This window comes from Diaporthe citri, assembly GCF_014595645.1.
Source record: "Diaporthe citri strain NFHF-8-4 chromosome Unknown scaffold_2, whole genome shotgun sequence".
Classification (NCBI taxonomy): Eukaryota; Fungi; Ascomycota; class Sordariomycetes; order Diaporthales; family Diaporthaceae; genus Diaporthe; species Diaporthe citri.
In genome coordinates this window covers 6,080,591-6,107,878 of record NW_025064847.1, presented here as the reverse complement: position 1 = coordinate 6,107,878, position 27,288 = coordinate 6,080,591, and the positions used below count along the sequence as shown (strand labels likewise).

Below are 27,288 nucleotides of genomic sequence, written 5' to 3'. Positions count from 1 at the left end.
AATAAAGATATATATTTTTTAATTTAAGCTATATAAAAAATAAAATCTTTATTATAAAATTAAAGCTTAAGAAATTATATAAATACTTTAATTATTCTTAAATAAAAAAACTTTATAAGCTTTTTAAAAATATTAAATATAATAATATAAAAGAATTAATTTTAAAAAAGATTTAAAGATTTTATTATTATTATTAATTATATAACTTTATTTTAAGGAAATTTAAATTTTTAATTAAAAATAATAATTACTTTAATTATAAAATAATAATTAATATTATATAATTAAATAAAAAGAATACTTTATATATAATTAACTTAAATATTAATTTTTAAGTAATTATATTTTTAACTTTTTTATTTATAAAGAATATTTAAAATATATTATATAAGTATTAAATTTATATATATATTAATTCTTTAAATTATATTATATATAATTTAAATATAAACTTTATATTTAAAAAGTTTAAAAATAATATAAAAATTATAAGCATTTTATATAAAGTAATATTTATTAAAGCTTATTAAGTTATTAATAAAATTAAATAATTATATAAATAATAAAATTATTTTTTAAATAATTATTAAGGCTTTAAATAATATAATTAAGTTAAATAATTTTATATTTATTCTTTTAATATTTAATATATATTTTTAAGTTTTATATAACTTATTATTATTATTAAAGATTATATAAAAAGTATTAATAATTTAAAAAATAATAAAAATATTTTTATATAATTAAAGTAAAGATAAAAGTTAATTATATATTAAATATAAGAAATAAGTTAAATATTAAAGTTATATTATCTTTATTTCTTTAAAGTAAAGTCTTTATATAAAAAGAAAATAAAAAATAAAAAGAATTATATAAAGTTAAGGTTATTAAGAGCTATATAATAATAATTAAATTAATAAATAAATTAATTTAATTTAAGATAATTTATATTAAATTATATCTTTATATAATAAATTTAATATTATATAATAATATAAATGCCTTTATATTTAAAGCTATATAAAAGTAAGAAATACTTAAAAAATAAAATAAGTTAAAAAAAGCTATTATATAAGCATTATTTAAAAAATATAAATAATTAAAAAAGGTAGTTATATAAATATATATAATTTAATAATTAAGCTAAAAAAAGATAATATAATTATAATTTTTAAAAGATTATTTAAGGAATTTAATATTTTTAAATTTAATATATTTATAATTAAAAAAATATTTAAATATATATTATATAATAAAAATCTTTATAAATATTTTTATATCTTTAAAATGAAAATAATATAAAAAATAAAAAATAAATTAATAAAAATTAATTAAAAAATTTAAAATAATAATTTAAAGTTTTAATAATAAAAAAAAGTATATAATATTAATATAAGCTTTAATAATTTAAAGAATAAGCTAATAAATCTTACTTATATTAAAATTAATATATATTTATTATTTTAAATATTATATAAAATTATAAAATATTATTTAAGCTTATATTTAAGTAAAAAGTAAGCTTATTTATATAATTATTATATATTTATTATTAAAGCTTAAAAATAAGTTTTTTTTAAGTATAATTTTAATTATATATAAGCTATTATATAAACTTATAAAATTAAAGTTATATTAATATAAAATATATTATATATATTATATAAAGGTATTAAAGATAAAAATATTAATATATAATTTATGATTTTTATATATAATAAGTAAATTATATAATTTTAAAATTATAAAAGCTATAATAATTAATTAAAGAAAAAAGAAAACTATAAGAATTAAATAAAAAAGTATAATAATTAAAAAGGTTAAATAAAGGAAAGCTATAATTAAATATTATATAATTAATTAATTAATTAATTATATATATTATAAAGAAGGGATTATATAATATAAGGAAGAACATTAAATAAAGGGGAAAAGAAAATATTATATAATAAAGAAAAAAAAAAGAAAGAAATTAAAATAAAGAAAGAAATAGTTTAAATATTAACGTTAAAAGTTATTATATATAACTTCCTTTTTAAATAGGTAATTAATTATAAAAGCTAATAATTTATTAAAAATAACTTTTTTTTATTTTTTCTTTATATTTATATAATTAAGTTTATAATTAAAAAGAATAATAAAAAAGTTAAATAAAAAAATAAAATAAAATTTTAAATATATAATATTAATTATTATTTAAAACGTATTAATTAAATAATTAACTTTATTTATATTATATAAATAAAAAGTAATAATATAACTTATAAAAAGTAAAAAAATACTTTTCTTTAATAAATAAAAGAAAATATATAAGTAATATAATTTATTTAATATTATTAAGGTATTATATAATTTAAAAATAAAAAACCTTTAATATTAAAATAATATTAAAGTTAATTATATAAAGATATATTAATAAATAGAAATAATTAATTTTATTTTAAGATATTATATAATACTTCCTTATATAATATTTATTTACTTTCTTATTTTATAACTTAAATAAAATAATAAAAATAAAACTTAATTAAATAAATATTATATATATATATATAAATATAATTATATAATAAAGGTTATTTAATACTTAATAAATTAAATTATTTATATATTATTATTAAAAATAATTATATATATATATTTTATTATTAAATAAATATTTAAGCTTTTTTATAATAAAACTTTTTTAATATTAAAAGTAATTATATATATACTTTTTATTATTAAAAATAATTAATATATATATATAATATAATTAAAAGCTATTAAAATATATTTTAATATTACTTTAATTTATTTATTTAAATAATAAGTATATTAAAACTTAATAATATATATATATATTTTTTTAAAAAAAGATAAAGTTTTTTTAATTATTTAAGTAAGTAATAAATTAAAAAAAAAAAATATAAACCTTAAAATATTCCTTAAGTAATATAAATTTCTTATATTTTAAAGTAAACTTTATATTATAAAATAAAATAATAATTATTTTATGAAAGATTATATATTAATAAATATAAACTTAATTAAATTAAAAAATAAATATATATTTAATAAATTATTAAGTAAAATATTTAAGAATTTTCTTTATAAATTTTTAATATAAAAAATATAGTTAACTTATTATTAATATTATATAATATTAAACTTATTAATAAATATTAAGTTTAATACTTTATAAATATATAATTAATTTTAAAAATTAAATTTAATTATTTTTATAATTATTAAAAAGCTTTTTATAAAAATTTAAAAATTATTAAAATTTAATTTTAATTTATTTATAATATAAAGATTAAATATAAAATTATTAATAATAATTTATAAAACTTTAATAAAATTAACTTTATAATAAATATAATAATTATATTAATATATATAAAAAGATTAATATAATTTAATTTTATAATATTTATTAACTTATATTAATTTTAATATTTATTTAATATAATTAATTTAATAAAAGTTAATATTAATTAATATTAATTGTATTTAATTCTTTATTTTTAATTAAATTTATTAATTTAAAAAAGTTAATATAAGTATAATATAATTAATAATTATTAAAGTTTTAATAAAAGGGCTTTTTTTTAATATTAATTATATTTTAATTTTTTATATTAATCTTACTTTAATTCTTTTATTTAAATATTTAATATATTAAAAATTAATAAATATAATATGTATTCTTTATTAAAAAAAAATAAAGGCTTTTTAATTATTTAAGTTATTAAAAAACTTAAAAATAATTATATAAAACCCCTTAATATAGCTTAAGATATATAAATCTTTAATATCCTTAAAATTACTTTACTTTATAAAATAAAATAATAATAATATTATAAAAATATATATATTAATTAATATAAACTTAATTAAATTAAAAAATAAATACTTATTTAATATATTATTAAATAAAATACTTAAAAATTCTTATTATATTTTTTTAATATAAAAAATATAGTATTCTTATTATTAATATTATAAAATGCTAAATTTATTAATAAATATTAAGCTTAATACTTTATAAATTAATAATTTAACCTTAAAATTAAGTTTAATTATCTTTATAATTATTAAAAAGCCCTTTATAAAAATTTAAAAGTTATTAAAAATTAATTTAAGTTATTTTATAATATAATAATTAAATATTAAATTATTAATAATAATCTTTATAATTTTAATAAAATTAACTTTATAATAAATATAATTACCTTAATAATAATTATTATATATATTAATAAATATAAAAAAGCTAAATTAATTTAATTTAAAAATTAAAAATAAGTAATAATTATTAAATATATTAGTATAAATAAGTTATAAATTCTTTTATTTATAATTATTTAAGGCATTTATTACTTTATTAATTAAATAATAAAGTTAAATTTTTTAAATAATTAAGTTATTAAGCTTATTTTTAATAAATAAATAAATAATAAAATTAATTTAAAATAAATTTAATATTTTAATAAATATATTAAATTAAAAAGAAATATTAATTATTAAATATTAATTATAAATAATTATAAAAGTTATATATTAATTAAATTTAATTAATATTATAAGAATAATAAAATTATTATTATTAATATATTATTATATTTATTTTATTTACTTTAATTATTAAATATTATATTATATTTACTTTTAAAGTATATATATAATAATAAAATTAATCTTTTTATTTAAGTTTTTATTAATTATATTATTAAATTTAAGTTTTTTTTTTATATTTAAAGTAATTTATAATATAACTTTTATAATAAAAAATATTAAATTTATATTTAAAAAAGTTAAAAGTTCTTTTTTAAACCTTAATTTTATAATTTTTAAGCTTAATATATACTTATAAACTTTAATATAATTCCTTTTTATTATTTCTTAAAAATAAGAATCTTAAATATTATTAAATACTTAATAAATTATTAAATAATTAAGTTTTATTAAAAATAAGATTTTTATTTATTAAAAAAGCTTTTTTATATTAATTATAAAGATTATTAATTAATTAATAAAAGATATATAAGTAATAATATATTTATTTATTATAATAAATAAGTAAATTTATATATTTTAAGATATTAATATAATATTTATTAAATATTAAAGGGTTAAAAGTATTTAAATATAGCTTAAAAAAGTACTTATTATTAAGGAATTTTAAGCTTTTATTTAAAAGAAATAAAAGGGAAAATAATTAATTAATAAAATAAGTAATAATATTAAAAAGGTAATTTATAATAAATTAATTAAATAATAATATAATAATTATAATAAGATTAATAAATATAATATAAAAATTTATAAAAAGATAAAAAAGAATTTAATTAATTAAATTTTAATTATATTATAATAAATTTAATTTAATTAATATTAATTAATATAAATATAATTATTTTATTAATTTATAATAAATTATATTTTTAATAATATAATTATTATTAATTAATATTAAATATATATTTTTTTTATAAAAGTTAATTTATTTAAATTAATATTATACTTATATTAATACTTTTAAATTAATAAAAATAATTAAAAATAAGGAATTAAATATAATTAATATTAATTAATGCTAATTTTTTATTAATTTATTTACTTTAATATAATATTATAATTAATAAGAGTTAAATAAAGTTAAAAAGATTTATTATGTAATAATATTTATTACTTAATAATAAATTATATTAATTATATTAAAAATAATTTATATTTAATATAAAATATAAAAGTTTTATTTTTATTTAAATAATAACTATATTTTAATAAAATAATTAATTAATTAATTAAATTTTTAATTAATTTAATTATTTAAAAAATAAGCTTAAAATTTTAAATAAGTTTTTTATTTTTATTTACTTTTAATTTATTATTTATTAAATATATTTCATATAAATTTATATTAATTAATTTAAATTTATATTAAATATTTTAATAATATTTATTAAAATATTAATAAAGCTTATAATATAATTAAAAATCTTTTTAAAATTATAATAAATAGCTTTAATTTTCTTAAAAAGTATTTATTAATTTTAAAAATCTTTAAAATATTTATTTATTTTATTTATTTATTTTAAAATTAATAATTAATATTATATAACTTTTATTTTATTTTTTAAATTTATATTTTAAAATAAAAAGCTTAATTTATAAGCATTATTTAAGGCTTATTTAAATTATTATTATAATATAATTTATTATTTAAATAAATATTTTTAATATATTTATTAATTTTAATTTTAATTAATATTTATTTAAGGTATAAAAATTAAAAAGAATTTATATTTATTAATTTTTATTACTTTAAATTATTTATTTATATTTAATTATTTTAATTTAAAATAATTAATATAAATATAATATTAATTTAAAATAAATAACTTTTAATAAAAAATATATATTTAATATTAATTAATATTAATAAGATTAAGAAAACTATAATTTATTTAAAATTTAATTAATTAAATTTCTTTATTTTTTTTATATAATTATATATTTTACTTAATTTTATTATAATTATTATATTATTATTTAATTAATTTATTATAAAGTAATTCTTTTATTTATTTTTTACTTTATTAATTAATTGTTTTATTTTTATTTTCTTTTAATTATTATTTAAAGTTTTATAATATTAAATTTTTTTTTAAATTATAATTAACTTTTTTTAATCTTTTAATATTTAATAAATATTATATTAATATATTTAAATATATAAATTTAAGTTTTAAAATTATAATTTTATATATTATTATTTATAAATATTTTAATAATTAATTAATAATTTAAATAATTAAATTAAAAAACCTTTTTTTATATTTAAAATCTTTATTTTTAATAAAATTAAATTATTATATAATTTATTAAATCTTAAATAATTTTAATTTTTAATTTTAAAGGGAAATAAAAATAAAAGGTAATAAAGTTTATAAATAAATATTAAGTTTAAAAATAATAAAATTTAAATTTAAAGAAAAGTTTTAATTTCTTTAAATATAAATTTAATATTCTTTATTATATAAATTTTATTATAAGCTTTTTTAAATATAAAAAAGAATTTAAATTTAATAATATAATTAATTAAAGCTTAAATAAAATATTTAATTTTATTATTATATATATATATTAAAAATTAATATAATATAATATTTAATAATTAACTAAAATATAATAAATTTAATAATATATTAATAATAATAATAATAATATTTATTTTATAATAATTTTTATAATTTATTAATTTATAATTTTTAAATTTATTAAAAATAAGTTTTTAATATTAATTTATTATTTATTATTTTTTATATTTATTAAAATATTAAATTTATTTTAAATTAATTTTATTCATTAATTATTTATTTAAAATAAGCTTAATTATTTAATTTTTTAAATAAAATAATTTTATAACTTAAATTATAAGATAATAGCTTTTTAAATAATTATAAATATTAAAATTTATTAATTCTTAATATTATTATATTTAATAATTATTATTTACTTTTTATTTTTAATATATATTAATTTAATTATTTTATATTTATTAATATATGAAATTATTATTAATATAATTAAAAAACGTCTTATAAAATTAAATTTATTAAAACTATTTAAATTATTTTTTAAAACTTTAAATTTAATTATTATATTATAATATAATTTAAATTAATTTTTATTACTTTTTAAAGTTTTATAAAAAGCTTTTTAATAATTATAAATTTAATTAAATAATCTTTTTATGCTTAATTATATATTTATAAATTAATAATTTATTAAATAAGGATTTATTTTTTAATTAACTTAAATTTATAATTATTAATATGTATTTTTTTATAATAAAATTAATTAATTTCTTTATTTAATAATATATTTTAAAAAATTAAAAAGATTTATATAGCTTTTTATATATTTATAATCTTTTTTTAATTTATTTTAAATTATTTAATTATTTAAAAATTTAAAATAATTTTATTTTCTTTAAAATAAATAAATATAATAAATTTTAATTTTTATTAAATTAAATCTTTTTAAAAAATGTTAATAAATAAATAATATAAAGAAATAAGGATATAATTATTATTAAAAATTAATTTTCTTATTATAACTTAATTATTTTAAGTTATAATATAATATTATTAATAACTTTTAATTAATATAATTAATTTAAAATAAGCATTTAAAAGTTATTAATATTAATTAATATTAATTAATATTAATAATTATTAAATATTTTATATTAAATAAATATTAAAGTTAATAAAAGTTAATAAATTAATTAAAAGTATTTATTTAAGTAATTTCTTTAATTAAATAATAAATTATATTAATAATAATTATAATTATATTTAACTTATTTTATTAAAATAAAAATTAAAGTTAAATATATAAATATATATAAGTAAAAATATTTATTATTAGTTAAAATTAATATTCTTTAATTATTAAAAATAAATATAAAAATTAAAAAAGAAATTAAAGAAAAGAAATAAAATAATAAAGTAAAAAAATATAAAAAATATAAATATTAATAAAAAAAGATATTTATATTTATATTAATATTTTCTTATATATTTTATTATTTATAATATTATATATTTTAATATATATTTTATTTTTTATTATATTATATATTTTTCTTATTTTTTTTATATTTTATATATATTTTATATAAATTAAAATCTTAATTTTAATATTTTATTAAATTATTTCTTTATCTTTTTATTTATTAAGTAAATAATTTAAAATTAAAAAAAATATTATATATAAAAAATAATTTTAAATATTAATATTAATAATAAATGCTTTAAATTATTATTTATTATATAAAAATATAATTAAAAAGCCCTTTTTTATAAATATAAAATTTAAAAGAATGGCTCTTGTAAGCTTTAAAGAAGCTATCCACATAATATATAGATTTAACCTTACATTAAATAATATTTACTCTTAATACTTATTAATAATTTATAAAGCTTTTATAAATTATATTACTTAAAAAAGTAGCTTTAACAATACTTATTATAAAAGTTATATAACGAAATTTCTTAATAATTAAAATGTGATGGGTTATGTAGAGGATCATCACACTTGACGCAAATCATCTCGCATTTGCCAACGCTTTGGTTCAACAGACTCTCTCGGTTGGAGGAGGGCAGTATGCTGAGAATGAGAACTTGCACCTTCTTCATCGACTCCTTCGTCTCCTGGAACTAGAGGCAGGCTGTGGAGACTCGCCCGTTCTTCTGTCAACCTCCTCGCTATTCTCACTGTATGCTACGCAATACTGGCCCGATCACTACCGAATTGCTCGCCAGTCCGAGCTGACGAGGCAGACGGCACACGGCCACCTCGGGAGATTCCTAGAGAATGATAGGGCAGTCCAATATCTGCTAGCTATGAGAGGCTATTCGGTAGGACGAGGAGAGAACCTAGAATCCGCGCTTCTCCGAAAAGTGGCGCTCCTAACGAGATGTGGAATCGAGATCGACAGCATCAAACACTTCACGAAAGACCCAGAGTGGACCGCGGATTCCGACTTGTTGTTTGCAGCTTTCCTGGGTGCGATCAGCGGGTCATTTATGATTTTCATCGAGCAAGTTCCGGTCGCGCAGTTGAAAGACGCGCGGAAAATCGAGCAAGTCCTGGATGAAGCATCGCTGGTTGCGAATGCTGAGATCATGGAGGCTTTGTTCTCTCAAATCCCTTATAGCATGGACATCACGGTTCCTTAATCATTTCTCCAAAAAGCCATGGACCTGGGCCTGCAGACCATTCTCGACAGATTATTCAATCAGCCGAATTGGCTCTCGAAGATGGAAATTGGCTTGACGTTCAAGAAATGTGCGCTTCCGGGCTCTGTCAGCATTGCAGAAAGCTTGGTTGAGGGTCAGACACTCAAAAAGCCCGAACTCGACAAGCTTTTCAACCAAGTGCTGGACGAATCGTGCAAGAATTGTAGCCCCGACATCATCTCATTCGTGTTCCGCCACCGGGAAGGCAATGATCTTGAGCTCTGGAAATCACTCGGGACAGCTTGCGAATATGGGAATCACAACGCTGTCCGGAAGATCCTTGAGAAAATTGATAGTCTCACATGGGATACCTGGACTGACAACCAATCCGAAGCTCTTGTCACTGCTGTCAGCAGGGGCTTTGAAAAGTGCACAGGGGTGATACTTGAGTTCATGAACCCCACTGAATCCGGAGGCGAAGAGTTCCTGCGGCGAGCGCTGCTTGAAGGGTTGAATAAGGCGCGGTTGGGCACAAGCACGCAGCTCTTGCCAGCCTGTCCGGACATACTCGACAGCGAAACGACAAGGACAGCTCTCAGACGAGCTCTTGGCCAGGAAAGACTCGAGATTGTTCAGCTTCTTCTCGAGTATGGTGCGCCACTCAATGCTGACCTGGATGGGTTCGCGCCCTTGCACCTTGCTGCCTCGGACGGATACATCCAAGGCGTCGAGTACCTGCTCTCAAAGGGTGCTGACATAAACAGTACCGACTTTCGTGGTGCGACGCCGCTGATATATGCTTGCTTTAATCAGCATTCCGACGTGGCAAAATTCTTGTTGAACAATGGTGCAGACACCAGGCTCTCGATGACACAAGATCCGAGAAGGGACTGGTCTGCGTTAGAAGCGGCGCACCGAAGCCCTGCCATAATAGAGATGCTTATCAATAATTCGCCTCAACCAGACTTCAAAAGGCGAGCAATCTTGGGTGGCGGTCACGTCACTGCTCTGTACCTGGTAGCGGCCAACGGCATTGCGGAGTCCGTTAGGAAGTTGCTCCAACAAGACGTTGAGTTGGAGTTCGAGAGAGAGACTGATTCTCAGTTCGAAAAGGGCTGGACTGCGCTCAATGCCGCTGCTGGGTTCGGGCATCACGGCGCCGCGCGGCTTCTCCTGGAGCAGGGCGCCGATGTCAACCATACCGAGAAGGACTCTGACCATCACCTGCATATGCTGGCGCGGACCGAAGACGAGGAAATCTTGGTAGCATTGCTCGAGTACAACCCAAACCCTTGGGGACTGGACCAAGGGCTGAACTCGGCAATAAGTTCTGGTCTGCCCATCGGCTTCGTGACGAGACTCCTAAACCCAGGGGCGGACCCAAATGCAATCGATACAAGGGACGAATTACGAGATACTCCGCTCACCAATGCATACTTAATTCACAATGGCAGCCTTGACACAGTACGGCTTCTGATCCGCAGGAATGCCGACGTACAAGGAGCCTCACCGAACAGAAGAGGATCACCGCTACATTCTGCATGCGAATTCAAGAGCATCGATTTTGAGCAGGTGCTTCTTGACGCACATGCCGACGTCAACCTCCACGTGCTTCATCTGGGTACACCACTTCAGAGATGCTGCGACTCCAACTTGGACCCGCAAGCGAAAATCCGTTTGCTGGTTGAGAAAGGAGCGGATGTGAACGCCGAAGGCAGTTTCGGTGAGACCATCCTCACGCTTGCATGTTTTCGAGCAAGCATTTCCACCGTCAGCTGCCTTGTCGAGCTGGGTGCTGTAGTCACAACCCCCGACATTGTGGGCTGCGTGCCCGTATTTGCAGCTTGCCTCAGCCCCGACAGCCGCCAGGGGTTGGTGCAGATGTTGCTGTCGTGGGGCGCAGACCTAGCAACAGAGGTCAGGGATAAGATGGGGAGGACAATACTGCACTACGCGGCACTCGGTGGCGACCTAAGCCTGGTGGAGTGGCTCATTGAAAAGGAACCGTCCTTGATAACTGCCAAAGACGCCGACGGATGGAGCGCGATCCACTGGACGCTGAAACCGCCTTATATCCGGTCTGCCGGATCGGATGATGCAGACTCCAGCATGGCCCCGAGCGAGGAAGCCAAAGTGGCCATAATTCGTCTGCTGGTCGATAAAGGCCGCCCAGGAATCAATGACAAGGTCCGGGTGGGTGACGACGGTGAATGGAGCCCTGTGCGCATTGCAAGATATTTCAATGCACCTCCTGCCGTGGAAAAGGTGCTCGGTGAGCTTTCGCAGAATGACGCTACCGAAGACAAGAATCATCGCAAGGGGCTCTCCCTTGAAGGGTCTTGCGACGGATGCTATTGTGTAAGTCGAGAATGGCGTATTCATTCAAGGCAAAACATGCAGAGAGGTCATGGCACAAATTACTGACGACTGAAACCAGGATATGTATGGAAAGTGCTTTGATTGCAAGCACCCAAGTTGTTGGGATAATTATTGGCTATGCATTAAATGCATCGTGCATAAGGAAGCGATCCACCCATGGCCCGACCACACGTTCAATCGATACAACGATGATGAGTTTGAAACACTTGATGGTGAATCAGAGGATCGTTCGATAAAGTTAGAGAAGGATAAGGGAGAGACAGGAGGCGCAGGTGATGATGGCGAGGACGGCGACGGCAGCGACGGCAGCAAGGAAGAAAAGCGTTGAGTTCAATGGCACAAGATCGAACTGCCAACCTGGATGAGTGCACTCACATAGTTCCTGATCACAGAGTACACAAGCACCTGCTTGACGCTGATCCCACGGCCCTCGTAATGAGCACAACAACCCCATATCGTAGGTAGAGGTAGGGGTTGCTATTCAAGAGCTTGAAGTGATGTCGGGATGCAGCTTACAGCTCATCTGCACTTGGCTTTTCGCTTGCGGTCTCATACTTTGTAACGAGATGGGCTACAATAAGTGCAAATCACCAACAGAGTCATGTTGGACAGCAAAATTGGATTCCCAAATGCGTTGCCGAGTGGACTTCTGTCGCTCCACAGATATATCTTATCTTAGTCTTGGTGGACCAACCACGCATATCCTCCTGACCGAGTGTTATGCAACATCAGTACACGGAACCGAGAGCACTATAGCTTGTGTAGCTAATCCAAATGCATACACTGATTCCTTGAACAGAGAGCTGTTGTGGGCGCTGCGGGGCTAGGTGTTGCTAGCAGTTGGGCTGCAGCGGGCAACATATATGCAAACCGCTTACAAGTTCAGTTCTAGCTGCCCTAATCATCATCCCTGATGCAGGCTTCACACTAATCAACTTGCATACCTCGTAGTTGTCCAGTAACTCCTGAAAGCTTGCCTTCAGATTTCAACTTATCGTTACCCAAAATGGGCTCTCTGGTCTCTTTTGAAACAGCGACTGTAGTGCCTTTGCTTCGTGGTTTGAGTAAAATGACTGATGTCGGAATATCGAATTGTTAGATCACACTCGACCCAGGCTTGTCACGGACCAAGAGAGTGATCCTAAAGTATCCAGGCTCGTCCACAACAATAGCTCCATAAAGAGGCGGAAAGTCATCAAGCCTTATATCTTCACAGGGAAAATGGATTCTCGCCTTGTTTAAATAGTAAACGGTACTATTAGGGTATTAATGGATAGACTTTTGAGACGAAGGTTGAAGACATTACTAGTATTCCTCTTCATTATCACATGTTGGAATGACAGTGATAAGCAAAGAAAAACAGTATACTAGAACATATTCGCTTAGTTCAGCTTCAATATGCATTCTTATGCTTGCTTACTTACACCGTATTATATGACGTTCCTTTCCACGTAAAGCTCCATAAGTTCCCTCCACTAGCAATCTGGCCTCAAAATGTTTAGTACGATCTTGAGTTAGAACAGACTAAAAGGTCAATGTAAAGACTTTGTTATTCACCATCTTTCAGACTCTAGACTCTATGCTGCTATCTTGTTCTCTCAGCTTGGATCCCACTATGGCTGTACATCCTCCTAAACAAAGAAAAAAAAAATGAGGGGGGCAAGCCAATGAGCTGGCCCTCCACTCCAGTATCTCTCTAATTGCTTAAACGATGCCTGCCCAGTCCTGAAGGGCAGGGGTCTGAGCAGCCTTGTGCATAGGGCCGGAGATATCAACTCCAGAGTCATACACGATCCCGAAATGATCACCGGAATCCTTGGCCGGGTCGTACTCGCACCCCTTGACATCAGGCAGGATGATCTGCCAGTACAAGCTCGGAAAGCCGACCGAGTCCATGTCGGCCGCCTCACTGGGGAAGGTCTTGCTCCGGTCGTACTTGGCCGCGTTGATGCCCCACTCCTCCAGGTAGACCAGCTTGCCGCCGGCCTGCTTGACCCAGTCCTTGGCGCTGGACGCCCAGTTGCCGGGGACCGATGCGTACCGGTGGACCGCGATGGCGTCGAGCGCCGCGCACTTCGTCGCGGCCTCGATGAAGGTGCAGCCGTGGCTGAAGTCGCCGCCGATGCCGCCCGAGGTGACGATGATGGGGTTGTTCTGGCCGAGCTCCTTGCGCATGTGCGTCGCCCGGCCGCAGATCCAGCCGTGCGTGTCGCCGCCGGTGCATTCGGACAGCTTGGGCGACATGGGCTCGTTCTGCGCAGGTGGTGTAAGTTAGTTTGAGCCATGGGGGACGCTTCGACACTAGGTAGTGGACAAGACGGAAAATATGTACCTGCAGGTTGAAGCCCATGATGGCCTCGCTCCACTCTTTCCATACTTTGCCCGATGTCGCGCCCTTGTAATTGAGTATATGGGTCAAGCGAGCATCGTAAGCGTCGAATGCTTCCTGTTTTTCGTAGAAGTATCCGGAACCCCAGGTATCATAGTAAACATCCCTGCAGAATCCGAGTTAGTCTTGATAGCACCCCCTGGGTCCCGGCCGGGGGGGGGGGGATGGGTAGTACGGACTTTCGGTAGTCACCCAAAAGAGAGTTGGCATCGTGCGGGGAGATCAAAGCCTTGATTCCGTTTTTGCTCAGCTTCACTATCACCTTGTCGAGTGCGTCCAGAGTCTTATCATTGTATTTTCCGATGGTGGACTCAAGAGGAGGCACGGTGACGGCGATCCGGCTTCCCTTCTGGCAGGCTCCTTCGTTTTGGGCATTGACCCAGACCCGCACCACTTTTGCTCCATCCGCGGCCATCTGACCGATGTAGGCATCCTGGTCCGAGTCAGAGAGGCCTTGCAGATAGTACAGATTAGTTCCCATCCACGACATAGAATTCGCGCTGGTCGTGGAATTCTCGCGTCGAAGAGTGAGAGAAGTTGCTGGCCGCGCGATGGCGGCCAAGAGGGCGAGGGCGAAGGCAGTCTTCATCTTGTAGTTCACGAATATTGCGTTGGAAGTTGTGGGCTTGATTGATCAGTGATGTGGGTTTGATTCATCGGCAGTTATCTGAGGCCACTTCTACCCTTATATATTTGATCAAATACTATACACAGCAGCCAGCGGAGCCTACCCTTCAACCTGTGTCACACGTAGGTGATTTGCACGCGTCATGCAATGTCAAGGCTTACTGGTAATGACGACACAAGGCACAATCGTGCCCGATAGGAGCCAATTGCTCAAGTATCTCCGCAGGACTGGAATGAAAAGAAGAAAGTATAAGATTGCAAGGGGTTGGAATGCAACCGCTACACAGCATCAAATTCAGCCATGTTCTCCTTCCAGCTCGGGATGCAATCTACTGCAGGGGCCGAATCCTACAAGTTCCCCGAGAATAAGCTGCCTAAGCCCCGAAGTGCTTGCAATCTCACCCGTCGGATACACTGGATAACTAAATACTTATATTGGATCTTTAAACTCAACTACATGCCCGAAGTTCGACAAAACATACCACAAGCGGCATCCTCAGACGTTGATCGGTTCCATGTCAGATGCTTCCTGTGGTCTTCGCGGAAATGAAATTCATCAGAGCCCTCCCTTTGATGGATTCAGCAAATCAAAGTTTCTGAAGTAGCAGGGCTACGAGATGCAAAGCCAGAACAACACCGTAAATCCCAGATTGTTGCTTCCTCTCACTTCCGCTGCTGGCTGTCTCCGTCGGTAAGGGTGGCAAGCTTGCGCGGCTTGGACTCATCGTCCCAGGTGATGTGATGCTGATGTGGGACGTCGCGGTTTGGGTGGTTGTGGCCGGCGCCGTTGTCGAGTTAACTGCCACTGATTGTTTGCGATCAGCGTGAGGTATAGCCCCGATACGTTTCACAAGAGATCTACCGGAGTGAAATACGAGGTCAAGCTTTTTGTTGCTTACTAGAAGTGCCGTTGGACCCCAATGCACAATAGCTCGAGAAGACATCGGCGGCAGCCCCCACAGCAGTCGTGGTCTCGGGCAGGCACGCCGAAGCCACCTTGGTGCTGATGACTTGGGAGAAGTGCGACGAGCTGTCGGTGCAGAAGCAGCTGTAGGAGGTAGTCTTTTTCCCATCTCCACAACCATTAACCATGTTTTTGACAACCGTTCGCAGCTGGTCTTTCGCACAAACCGGAAGTTCTGAATACGCCGGGATGGTGTCGATGAACAGTCGTTGTGCTGATGACAACGTGATGAGAATCAAAAAAAGGTGGTAAGTCTTGTGGTAAGCCATCTCGTGATTGGGTAGTTAGCGATGCTCAAGGTTGGTGGCAAAAGCTTGATGATCGTCGTGCTCGAGCTGGTCTGCCTCGTTGCCTTGGAGAAGAGGTCTGTCCCATGATATACTCAGCACATCCCGCCGCAGCAAAGCCTGATTCGGTTGACGCTGCCTAGGGCTGAAATTGGCGAGCAGACCCCGATGATTGGGTTGCAAGCACGATCACAGCCCGCCCCCGAAATTTGACGGAATTGGGGGCGCTGCAAACACCCAGTCTGCTTCACCGGTCTCTAACGTCCGGTTCCGTTTTAAATTCTGCACGATGATTCGAGGCAGTGCACAAAAGAACGGGAATGTTGTTCTATCTCTTCAAAAAATGCCGAGCCACACTGCGTTGGGTACTTCATGGCTGACAGGCTGCTGCTCATGACCTCGAGTGGGCGATGATAACTCACATGGATCTTCACCCGTGCATGCCCGGCTGCTTTGATTTATTACCCGTGAGTATATTCGCCAATCACAGTTTCGTGTCCCCTCACAGCGCTTGAACGTGACAATTATAGGCTGACCGATGTAGTTCTACCACCCACCCTGGAGGGATACGAAGGAACACAGCGGCAACCGGTGGGCCACGCAATTAATTCAAGCTGGAAAACGAGGAGAAGTTTTCAGCTGAGAAGGGGCCTGAGCATTGTTCCATTGACTTTGAACGATGTTCGTCCTCACCTCATCATAGTTGAGCCCATCCCGTTCATCCCAAACGCCTTTCCAAGCTAGCATCCTTGATAGTCAGGTGCTGATCCTTACTTGGATTTCCAACAAGATGGCTTCCGGCGCCTTCCGGTTGAACGCATTGGCATTATGGTGGAAAGGGATGATTGCGCAAGTGTTAGTTGCCCGAACACCTTTTCCATGCTAACACCAGTCATACTCCATTATTGAACTTTGTTTCGAATTCCCACTGAGACGAGTTCCAGGGTCATGTCGTTGAACGCACTGGTCTCGTGTTTGAACAAGTTCATTGTGCAAGTCTTAATTGGCTGCCTTCTGGCATCATGCCTGGTTCTGATACTGGGCTGGCCCAGAACCTCAGACGCAGTGTTCTTTTGGATTTTCTTTGGGGCTCTGGATTTGGTGATGATTATGGCGATCTTGCTGGGAATGCGAGAAATTGCCGGGATGTACAGACAAGAAATTGTCGGGATGTACAGCCATGGGACAATAGGCTGGAAGAGGACAGCCCAGAGCCGATCGCTGACTCCAAATTTGCTCAACACGGTGTGGACAGCGACCCTGACTGGAGCCATTCTTCCACTTTTATTCTGGACAACATGGAGACCATCCTTACTTAGGCAAGTGCTTGTTACAACAAGAGACCAGGTTGTAAGTATCAACATATATTTACCACGCCCTTATTGCCAAGGCTGGTCCTGTCTAACGCACAGATTAGCCGTCTACGTATTACCCTTCATTTGCAGTGTTGCAGGACGTGAACTGGACATCACAGGCAGAGCTCACGCTGGATAGCCCACCAAAGTGTTTTGTTGGTTGGATGAGGCAGGGCGTCGCGACCTGTGACGCGGTCGAGTTTGGCGACAGCTGCAACTGCGGTGCCAACTGGGACGATGCAATCACGCGACTTCAGTGGAGGAATACAAGTTACAATAAACTCGCCTGGATCACGACGGAAAGTATGGTAAACGTGATCCCGACAACGCCGGTGCTGGCACAGGCATTTTTTAAATGTAAGTAGCCCCACTCTTGTTTGCAAGAGAACACCCACAATGCCGAACGGAGAATCTATTATACATTCACACATACTAACAATAATGCACGCTGTATAGACAATACGACTAGGGCTTTTGGGGACTCGTTCCAGTCCTTCTCACCCAGTCTCTGGTTAGCCATTTGGGATCCGATGCTCTCCTTGGAGGAAAGTCTCGAGTATGGTTATACCCGCCTCCAACTCATCGACGCCTCATCCATGGTGTCCATTAGCCTGGACCTTCGACGAATGGAGATGGCCGGCAAACAACCTGCCTACGAGTACCAACTCACCAGCATCTCCTCTGTGCCGTCAAAAAGGTTGACGTGCGACCTTGATAATCCTTCGGAGCCTTACTACGGCCCATGCCACGTGACTCTGTTGATCCAATTTCCGACCTTTGAGAGAGAAGTTGTTTCTGTACAGCGTGAGATGGTTTGGTCGGTATGTTTCTCAAAGCTCCTTCCGATTTCCAACACTGATCACAAGCTGAACAGGATATTGCTGCTGCTGTGGGTTCATGGCTGTCGCTTTTCCAAGTGATAAGTTGGATCTTGTCGCTGTTAGCATTCACTGGATGAGACAAACCTACCCGTGAGACTTGCAGTGTCATCTCCCTTCCTGAAGGTTGAAGAGATATTCTCGTTTGTAGGTTATACTGATGGCGGCTTTCAATTTCATTCCACCTGAAGGCGATACAGAAACGGAGTTATGAATCATGCACTACCGCACTGAACGGAAATTTAATACATAGATACTCACTACACCCTCTTATCCAAGGTACGACTTCACCGCAAGTTAATTGAAAGTGAACTTGACCTCTGATATGATATTGCAATGTTGGGATCTGTCTCCGTATGAATGATGTCCGCACTATTGAGAATAGAATTCACGCTGCCAGGACCACTGGAGAAACCGCCTGTTGGCTGGATTGCGTCAGGTTCCTCTTTTTGTTTTGTGAAACGTAAATGGTTCGCCACTCTGAGGGCGCCACAGCAACGCTTTTGGACGGGGCGTGTTTCCAGGGCACTCCAGCTAGCAAGCAAGTCGAATCTTCCATAATGTGTATCACTGACCAATTTAGGCGGAAAGCATTTATTCAGTTTTGCTATATTTGCCAACGCATAGTCCAGACCGCCCTTGCTCGTATCCTCAATAATTCAAACTTGCTAACTGAACATTTAAAAGAGCGACAACACGAGCTATTTGCAGCCATTCCTACAGTCCATCGATTCTCTGTTGGAATATTCTAGATATCTAGGCTATTATTAATACGGGATATCCTTTTCCCCATATGTTTGCTACTGTATGAAAGATAATAACTATAAATAAGGGCCTTCCCTCCCGTAGAATAGACGTTAGCTAGCCTAATAGACTAAGCATCCAACGCTATTATTTAAGATTCTCTTCCACGTTCCAAAGCTCTAATAGGCAGCCAAGATACCCCCGTGAGTTCCATAAATGCTGCCACAGACGTAAGATGCCTGAACATCTGCCAGAGTCACGTACACAGGAGCCAGTTCAGCCGGCTGCTGAAGACGTCCTATTGGCTCTATCGTAGAGGTTAGCTGATCAACCTCATCCTCCTTTAACCCGGCCATCACCAGCGCTGGGGTGTACGTGAAACCCGGGGCGACGCCGTTGACTCTGATGCCTTTCTTGATGAGCTCTGATGCGGCGCCGTTGACAAAGTTGCGGAGCGCGCCCTTGGTAGCTGAGTAGGCAATCACTCCAGGCTGGGGAGAAATGCCCACGGACGACACGGTGAATATGATGGAAGACCCTGGAGGAAGAATCGGTGCAGCTGCTTGGGTGATGTGCAGACCTGCGTAAACATTGACCTTGAAGATGTGGTCCCACACTTCGGGGTCCTGCTTGTCAAAATCCTCAAATTTGGCGGCGAATCTGTCGCACAGTCAGTACTAGTATTGATGTTGCGGGAGACCTGGGCGACAAAATTCGCTCACCCAGCGTTATTCACGACGAGGTCAAGCCCGCCCAGCTTTTCGCTTGCTTTGTGGACGAGCTCGTAGCAAAAGGACTTGCTCCTGAGATCTCCCGGGATTCTGATCAGGTCGTTCTTGACGTGGTGATCTTTGTCCAGGAATTGTGCGAGATCCTTGGCATCTGGCTCCTCCTCGGGAAGGTAGTTGATCGCCACTTTAGCTCCCTCTCGAGCTAGAGCAATGACAACGGCTCTTCCGATGCCTGAGTCACCTCCAGTGACAAGAGCACGGCGACCCTTGAGACGACCACTCCCAACATAACTCTTCTCTCCGCAGTCCGGCGGGTACTTGAAGCTTGTCTGAAGGACCTGTTTGGGGTAGGTGTTCGGGGGAAACTCAAACTTGAAGTCCTCGTAGCGAGTGACTGGGTTGATGAGGTTTGGCTGGGATGAGTGCTCTGCAGATTCCATGATGAGTGATTTTGGTCAAAAAAGAATGTTATTGAAAATTCTTCAAAGAGATCGGTGTCTTTGTCTTAAGAATCTGGACAATACGTAGAATCAGGTCTCCTCAACCGGGCTGTCATTGACGGTTTATATAGTTGTGCGGATCACCCAGAATTCGCGCCTACGCAAACCCATACCGTCATCGGATCAGGTGGTTCATATATCTCACAGTATCTGCTTACTTCTCAATCAATAGATGTGATGATATACTGCGCCTCATAACACCAACTCTTCCACTCTGCTTGGCAATCCTGCTGCTTTTTTCTAGACCGAATGTTTGCCAAGAACGCCTGACTGAATCCGCAATGCCCGAAAGGGAATTCGCATGCGGCCGCCTCGTGCCTTCCCATTTGCTTTCGAGTAAGCTCACGTTATCCCAGAATTCATCTGAAGATCACAAGAATCTTTTTGGCTTACTGAAAAGGATTTCTTTAAGTGCACGGGATCTTCATCATGATTCCTAATCTAGAGTACCAGCATGTATTCAGTCAACCCCCCTCAATTGTTAGCCAGTGCTATCCTTTGCTTGATGTCCTCATCACGTTGTGACTTCGGCGTAATCCTTGGACATTTCATGTTGACGCTACTATCAGGATTAGCTGCGTGGACTGTAAGATGAATGATATAGTGTCTCAAAAGCTCAAAAGTACCGTCGACTTCGCTGGGCTAACAATGATCAACCCTCCGTTGAAAAACTGCGCCTCGGGTCAGCCTTTGGTATACCCCCGACTAGAGCACCAGACCGGTGACCAACATTATCAATCACCTTCAATTTATGTGTTGGTCGAGATTCAGTCAGCTCACCGCTGCCGGTCAAAGACTAAATGCCAAGATCGAGTTGCGTTGAGACACAATCTTAAATGATGACAGAGACTCCATGAAGTGGCTCACTGTTTTGACTGCAGGTGGCCTCCCTGCCTTTCACTGTCCGGTCCCACAGTGCGCTTCATGATCAGTTCTAGTGAATCTATATGTAGTATTGCGTTGAATCTGATGATTTAATTATCGAATTGATCGATCTCAGCAAGAAAAGACTCAATGAGGACCTTGCAGGTGGGGCTTTCTGCTCGCGTAATATCTCCCAGCTCCATAGCATCCAGTTGCAGTAGGTGAGGAGACCTCAAAAATTGACCCATCTCCTCTCTCCACGCAAACGCGAGAGTACCAACACGGTTAAAGAAGTCGCCCGTTTGCTTTGATAAGTAAGAGTGTAACCTCAAGAGGCAACGATATCTCACTTGAATTGCCTGGCAGGAGACAATACAAGGGCCTGTAAGGTGAGGGAACGCACAATCTGTGAGCGCGAGGGTAGAAGCAGAAAGAATCAAGTTCTTTTGCGGGACGAAGGAATGCAGAAAGTACTAGTAGGCTGACCAAGTGCGCTAACCCATATTTTGAATCCCTGGGAATGGTGACTGTGTACTAGTATCACTGCCACGCTACCTAGATGAGATCAGTGAAGGGCGTGGCACGTGCAATGATCGACCCATAAGCCCAATAACCAGCCCTACATCCTTACGAACTCATGATCTCCTACACCCTTGTAGCACCCCCATGACCACGAGTGCCTGGCAGGGCAGGCTCTCGACTGCGCGGGACGTCGAGAATCCCTGCATCACGTTCGTCGTCTATCTCGGGCTACACACTAAGCCCTGTGCCGTTGTTTCCAATATTTATTCTCAGAGGATCCCCCCCCCCAAACACACCTTCATCGTGGATGTCCGGACGTATCTTTACAGTTTGATATCGGGTTTACGATTTTTTTCATGACATGGTTCTACGAGCGCGAAAAATGATAGTTCCATTTCAGGGCTTGCTCGAATCAGGTGTTTGGCCTCGGCGACTGGTTGTTTCTGCACTGGACCGCTGAGGATGCTTCCTAGTTACCGGTAAAGCTTTAAGGATGGGTACAGAAAGACCATTGCTGCTGTCAAAGTAAAACTCCCGGGATAGGAGGTGGTGCTCACTGAGTGTGGAACTTGACATAGAGTTGCATTGACCCCGGCGACAAGCCTTACAGTGTCAAAGTCGCCACAATGCATCCCAGTAGCTCAGCCAACAACAGTCATTTCCACGGCTTCGCCTCGTTTTGACGGGGAGTTGTTGCAATGTGGGTATGTTAGCAGTGGATCTCGATTAATGGTCATCCATGAGTTACTAAGCAGACATTCAGCTTGGAACCCACCATTTCTCCGTCAATGAGGCACAACTGAAAAGCAAGTTTGTATCCTCGCCGTGAAAGACTCTTTCTCTCTAATGCTTTCCTTCAATATTCCTCGATGAGGTCCCCGTCGATTTTCTAAGAATTGAGTAGTAGTAGCTTCTGATTCTTTTGTTCCATACTTCAGCCGGTACTCGCACGGTGCATATAGCCTGCCATCCACCTACTTAGTACTTGGGCTTAAGTCCCCCCCGTCAGGCTATGATGACAACCCACCACGAGAACAATTAAGAAGAGATACGTCTCGGGAGAAGCAACGAGCATAGAATGGCCTCATCTAGCTCTCATCCTCCAATCGCAAGTTCAGTACCGGCAGAACCAGCGCATTGGACATTGTACGATGACGACACCGGTCAGATACACCAACACGAACCATTGGAACACTACGTCCCCGGTTTTTTCCACCCAGTGGCCTTGGGAGATACCTTCCGAGATACTCGCTACACCGTAATTCGAAAATTAGGCTACGGTGGATATTCCACCGTCTGGTTGGCGTCGGACAATCACGGAAGCCAGTCAAGCGTGCCAAGAAGAAACTTCGTTTCCATCAAGATCAAGAGGGCTTCGTCTTCAGATATGGGACTAGATTCTGACCCAGAAGTGGTCAAGTTGAGATCACTCGATAATCATTATCTGCAAGGACCGCAAGACCAACCTAGGCCTTACGTTAGGCTGCTCGATTGCTTTGCCCATCATGGTCCCAATGCAACGCACAACTGCCTCGTCACAGAACTTCTTGGTCCCTCACTCAGCAACGTAATAAGCGTTTAACGAGATCTTGAGCAGGTACTACGGCCAGATACGATCTTGCGAGCCTCGAGACAGATTCTTGATGGTGTGGACTTTAGTCATCAGGCTGGTCTAGCACACGGAGGTTAGAAGCTGTTCAACTTTGGTCACCAGTCGGCCTTTTTCCTAGTCATCCGCTAACTGGCTTCTCCTCAATATATATATCTCAGCTTCGAACATCGCCTTCACCTGCAACTCAATTCTAGATGATGATGAAGATGACGACCTTCTCACTGTACTTAGCGACCCCTATGTAGCCAAGGCCAAGGGACTTCTCCCTTCACCGCATGTCCCCAAAGAGTTAGTAGCAACGTCTCGATGGGGACTATGGGATGATGGACCTGAAGAAGACATTAGGTTCATCGACTGGGGTGCGGCTTTCCCAGTCGAACAGACCGTCCCTCAAGAAGTGATGCCGCAGTCTATCGACCTTAGAGCACCCGAAACCTTCTTCATTGGCTCGTTGAGCTATAAACTCGACTTGTGGAGAGCTGGTTGTGTGGTATGAATCAGAACCTTATTTGACTTTGTTTCTGATTATGTACTCACGCAAATACATCTCTAGATCTACAACCTGGTTTACCAAGAGCCTATCTTTGGGGCTCGTTATAATGATAAAAACTTTTTTCTCGAACAAGTGATCAAGAAGGTAGGACCGCTACCTGAAGGATGGCGGTCTACTTTCGAGGAAATTCGAAAGCAGAACCGTGTTGCAGACGACGATGGTGAACTTTTCCCGTTCGCCATCGTGGTCACTTCGGTACCGATGAGTGATTGATCAACCTCTTCTTTGCTTCCGGTGATACTAACAGCCGAAACAAATAGAAGCCATCACACCTTCGGAGAAGTTTGTGGATACGTTTGAAACTCGTCACCAGAGTCTTGTGTCAACGTATACCGACGAAGACGAAGAAACGAGCTGGAAGTACGAACAGGACGAGCATACGGACTACGACTTCGAGTGCTTGAAATGCTTACCTCATCCTATGCAAGAGCTGCTTCGATATGAGCCCGAGAGTCGCATCTCCGCAAAAGAATCGGCCGATCTGATCGAGTGGACAGACCACCGTTGGGTAAACCCTGAATATTCGGATGAGAAAGGAAGCGAGCCAGGCCAAGGCCGGGAAAAGGATGAGTAGTGCTTCTGACATGGCTCAAGGCCAAGCGATTCGTTCGGTCAGGAATGAAAACCAACGGTAGTAATGGTAGAGATAGACAACAATAATGAACGCATGTTCATGGCTCTGGTCTATAAATCGGCTGGGGTTCTGGAATGAGTATGGCTCCAAACCCCATTTTCTACGCGTCGATGGGTGCATTGAGCTGCTCAAGAGTGAGGTGGCTTTGGACATTACCCATTATGCAGGCGGTTTACGTGCGTTAACGATGAGATGCTTCATTAAATGTAACAGAACGTCTCATTTGTAACAACGATAGGTATTCAAATATTACGTGACATGAAGTTCCACTAAGTTTGCCGGGTCCCGTTCTCAACGAAATTATTGGCGATCGCATATCCCAGGCGATCGCTATAGACATATTTTTGAAGCACCAACTAGGTACCAACCTCGAAATGGGAGAATCACTAGGTCCTTTTGGCCTCCCGCCTGCTCTTGCTTTGTGGGTCAAAGTAAGACTTCTCCCCCAGACTGACAGCCCGAGACCCCTTTCTCTCGCCCAGACCCTCTTCACCGACGTAGTCTGGCGTAGCAGAGTGATAGACGCTGCGATTGTCCCAAATGACGAGATCATTTACGTCGTTCAATCGGTGGCGAACCTGCAGGTCATGGTTCTCAACAATCAGGCGGACGAACCAGTCCAAGAAGTACTTGGACTCGTCATCAGACAGGCCATGGATATGCTTGACGTGGTGACCCACGGCGAACACGGACTTCCAGCCCGTCACGGGTTCATGCGCACGACGGGGTGGATGGCCTCCAGGACGTCGCCGATGTTCTCGGGGGCGCCGCGCGCGCAGGCGAACAGCTTGAAGCTGTTCTTCTCGGCTGCTGCGTTGAAGTCTGGCTGGTCATAGTATGCCGTGAGTGTGTCGAGAAAGCTCCTGAGTGTTGGTGAGATGCGGTCATAGAGCTCGTATCCCGAGGCCCAGAGGGTATCTGAAGGATCCTGTCAGCTGGCGATACTTGCTTGCCGGGGTTATGGGCCTTCAGTCAGGGGAGACATTATCATACCTCCACCTGTTTTTGGCAACTGAGTCAGTCTCAGCAAGGCATAGTCGCTAGGAACCTTTTCGAAGGTAATATCCAAGTGCAACAGGTGCTTTGCGGATTGGCGGTTGTTATTGTTGATCGATTTGTAGCGATCAGAGTAGAGCTTTTTGCCTGTTCAGACGAGATGACGCTGATCCCATCGTCCTTGCCCCCATGCTCCCTTGCTGCGTTGTTCACTGGGTGAATATGCAGCTTGGAAGTTTCGGGCTTCCCCGTCAGCTCCCCTAGACGCTGCACGAGCTCCTTCTGGAGATCATCGGTGATGTTGTCCTGCTTCCGGAAGAAGACAACACCCCTCTGTGAGACTGAAACAAAGAGGGAACCAAGTCAGTTCTGAGGTTCCCGGATGCCTTATAACTACCCCAGCTCCACTACAAGGGCAGAGATCTACAATGATATCCAACTTGGGAGAGAATGCGACCTACTGGTGATGCCCAAGTCTCTGATCAGCTCGTCTAAGTTCGGAGCTCGAAGCCATGTGGCGAGGTCAACGTCGATGAACTCGCGCCCGATGACAGGGGTCACATCGAATGCCTTGAACTGGTCCAGGGCACCGCTGAGTTTTAGTGGCTGGCGATGATTGACTTCCAGCTTGGGCCGCGCATCGGTCTCCGCTGACTGTCCATTTTTCTTTCCATTTTCCTCCTTTGTGGAAGGTTTCAGTGCGCTTTTGACGTTCTCAACAACCGTGATGGTTGTCTCGGTGGCGGATGGGGCCATATTGCAAACTCTTATGAGCGCGATGGACGTAGTAGCAGTGTATTCTGGTCACAACTTGGATGAGGAAAAGGATCAGGCTTTCTATTCGGCAATCAGGAAGGGTAAGAGCTCAAGTTTCAGGTATGACGGCGGATTCTACTGTTTATATAGACCTCATATAGAACCCTTTGCTCCTGATGCTCCAATCTACGGCGGGACGATCGCGCAATCTTTTGCAAGCCCATTTGTGGCTGCCAGCCACCCCATAGTCTGCCGACCAAGGTGTCTGAGGCACCAGTGGTAAAGCACTGCTTTTAGAATGAGAGTTGCCCTCTTCTATAGGTGAAGCATGTTTCTAGTCTCGTTGGTGGACGTCGGAGGTGGGATTGCGTGATCTGGGGTTCGATTGACTGAACTCGGGTTCCGGCATCCTGGGATAAACCTAGATAACACACACAAATTCGTCTTACATTTCCAACGCCAGTGTATCAACGCCTCTGAATATGTTTGCCAACCCCCATTCGTCTTTCCATCTGCAACCCCCCCCACGTTTATGACATATGAGAGTATGGTGATGCCATTTTCGTGCAGATCGCGACCGAGGCAAACCGTGCTGGGCAAACGCGATCGCCGGAACAACGCCCTTCGATTGGAAGATTCAGCGACACTTCAATGTTCAACTAGTTCTTGACTTGTATTATTATAAAATCTCGCGGCATGTGTTCTGGTTGTCGGCCCAAAAGGTGTAGGAGCGATAGCCGGCGGGTCGTCGGCACGTTTG

General features: G+C 35.6%; 6 protein-coding genes across 6 annotated transcripts; 2 read left to right on the top strand and 4 right to left on the bottom strand.

Moving 5' to 3' along the window:
* Window positions 1-9,401: 9,401 nt before the first annotated feature.
* Window positions 9,402-12,444, top strand: INS49_007217 (uncharacterized protein; the record flags this gene model as incomplete). The annotated part of the gene is made up of 3 exons (XM_043167982.1): window positions 9,402-9,694; window positions 9,965-12,095; window positions 12,175-12,444. The coding sequence occupies 3 exons, from the start codon at window positions 9,402-9,404 to the stop codon at window positions 12,442-12,444; spliced, it is 2,694 nt and encodes an 897-aa protein (XP_043029126.1).
* A 1,376-nt stretch (window positions 12,445-13,820) lies between these two features.
* Window positions 13,821-15,094, bottom strand: INS49_007216 (uncharacterized protein; the record flags this gene model as incomplete). Its single annotated transcript, XM_043167981.1, has 3 exons — window positions 13,821-14,369; window positions 14,449-14,611; window positions 14,685-15,094. The coding sequence occupies 3 exons, from the start codon at window positions 15,092-15,094 to the stop codon at window positions 13,821-13,823; spliced, it is 1,122 nt and encodes a 373-aa protein (XP_043029125.1).
* Window positions 15,095-15,719: 625 nt separating this feature from the next.
* On the bottom strand, window positions 15,720-16,365 carry INS49_007215 (uncharacterized protein; the record flags this gene model as incomplete). Its single annotated transcript, XM_043167980.1, has 2 exons — window positions 15,720-15,937; window positions 16,032-16,365. 2 exons carry the CDS (start codon window positions 16,363-16,365, stop codon window positions 15,720-15,722), a joined length of 552 nt encoding a protein of 183 aa, XP_043029124.1.
* Window positions 16,366-17,902: 1,537 nt separating this feature from the next.
* Window positions 17,903-18,608, top strand: INS49_007214 (uncharacterized protein; the record flags this gene model as incomplete). Its single annotated transcript, XM_043167979.1, has 3 exons — window positions 17,903-18,095; window positions 18,195-18,555; window positions 18,605-18,608. The coding sequence occupies 3 exons, from the start codon at window positions 17,903-17,905 to the stop codon at window positions 18,606-18,608; spliced, it is 558 nt and encodes a 185-aa protein (XP_043029123.1).
* Window positions 18,609-19,539: 931 nt separating this feature from the next.
* Window positions 19,540-20,531, bottom strand: INS49_007213 (uncharacterized protein; the record flags this gene model as incomplete). Its single annotated transcript, XM_043167978.1, has 2 exons — window positions 19,540-20,020; window positions 20,083-20,531. 2 exons carry the CDS (start codon window positions 20,529-20,531, stop codon window positions 19,540-19,542), a joined length of 930 nt encoding a protein of 309 aa, XP_043029122.1.
* A 4,631-nt stretch (window positions 20,532-25,162) lies between these two features.
* Window positions 25,163-26,528, bottom strand: INS49_007212 (uncharacterized protein; the record flags this gene model as incomplete). The annotated part of the gene is made up of 5 exons (XM_043167977.1): window positions 25,163-25,405; window positions 25,498-25,694; window positions 25,770-25,775; window positions 25,853-26,113; window positions 26,234-26,528. 5 exons carry the CDS (start codon window positions 26,526-26,528, stop codon window positions 25,163-25,165), a joined length of 1,002 nt encoding a protein of 333 aa, XP_043029121.1.
* Window positions 26,529-27,288: the final 760 nt, after the last annotated feature.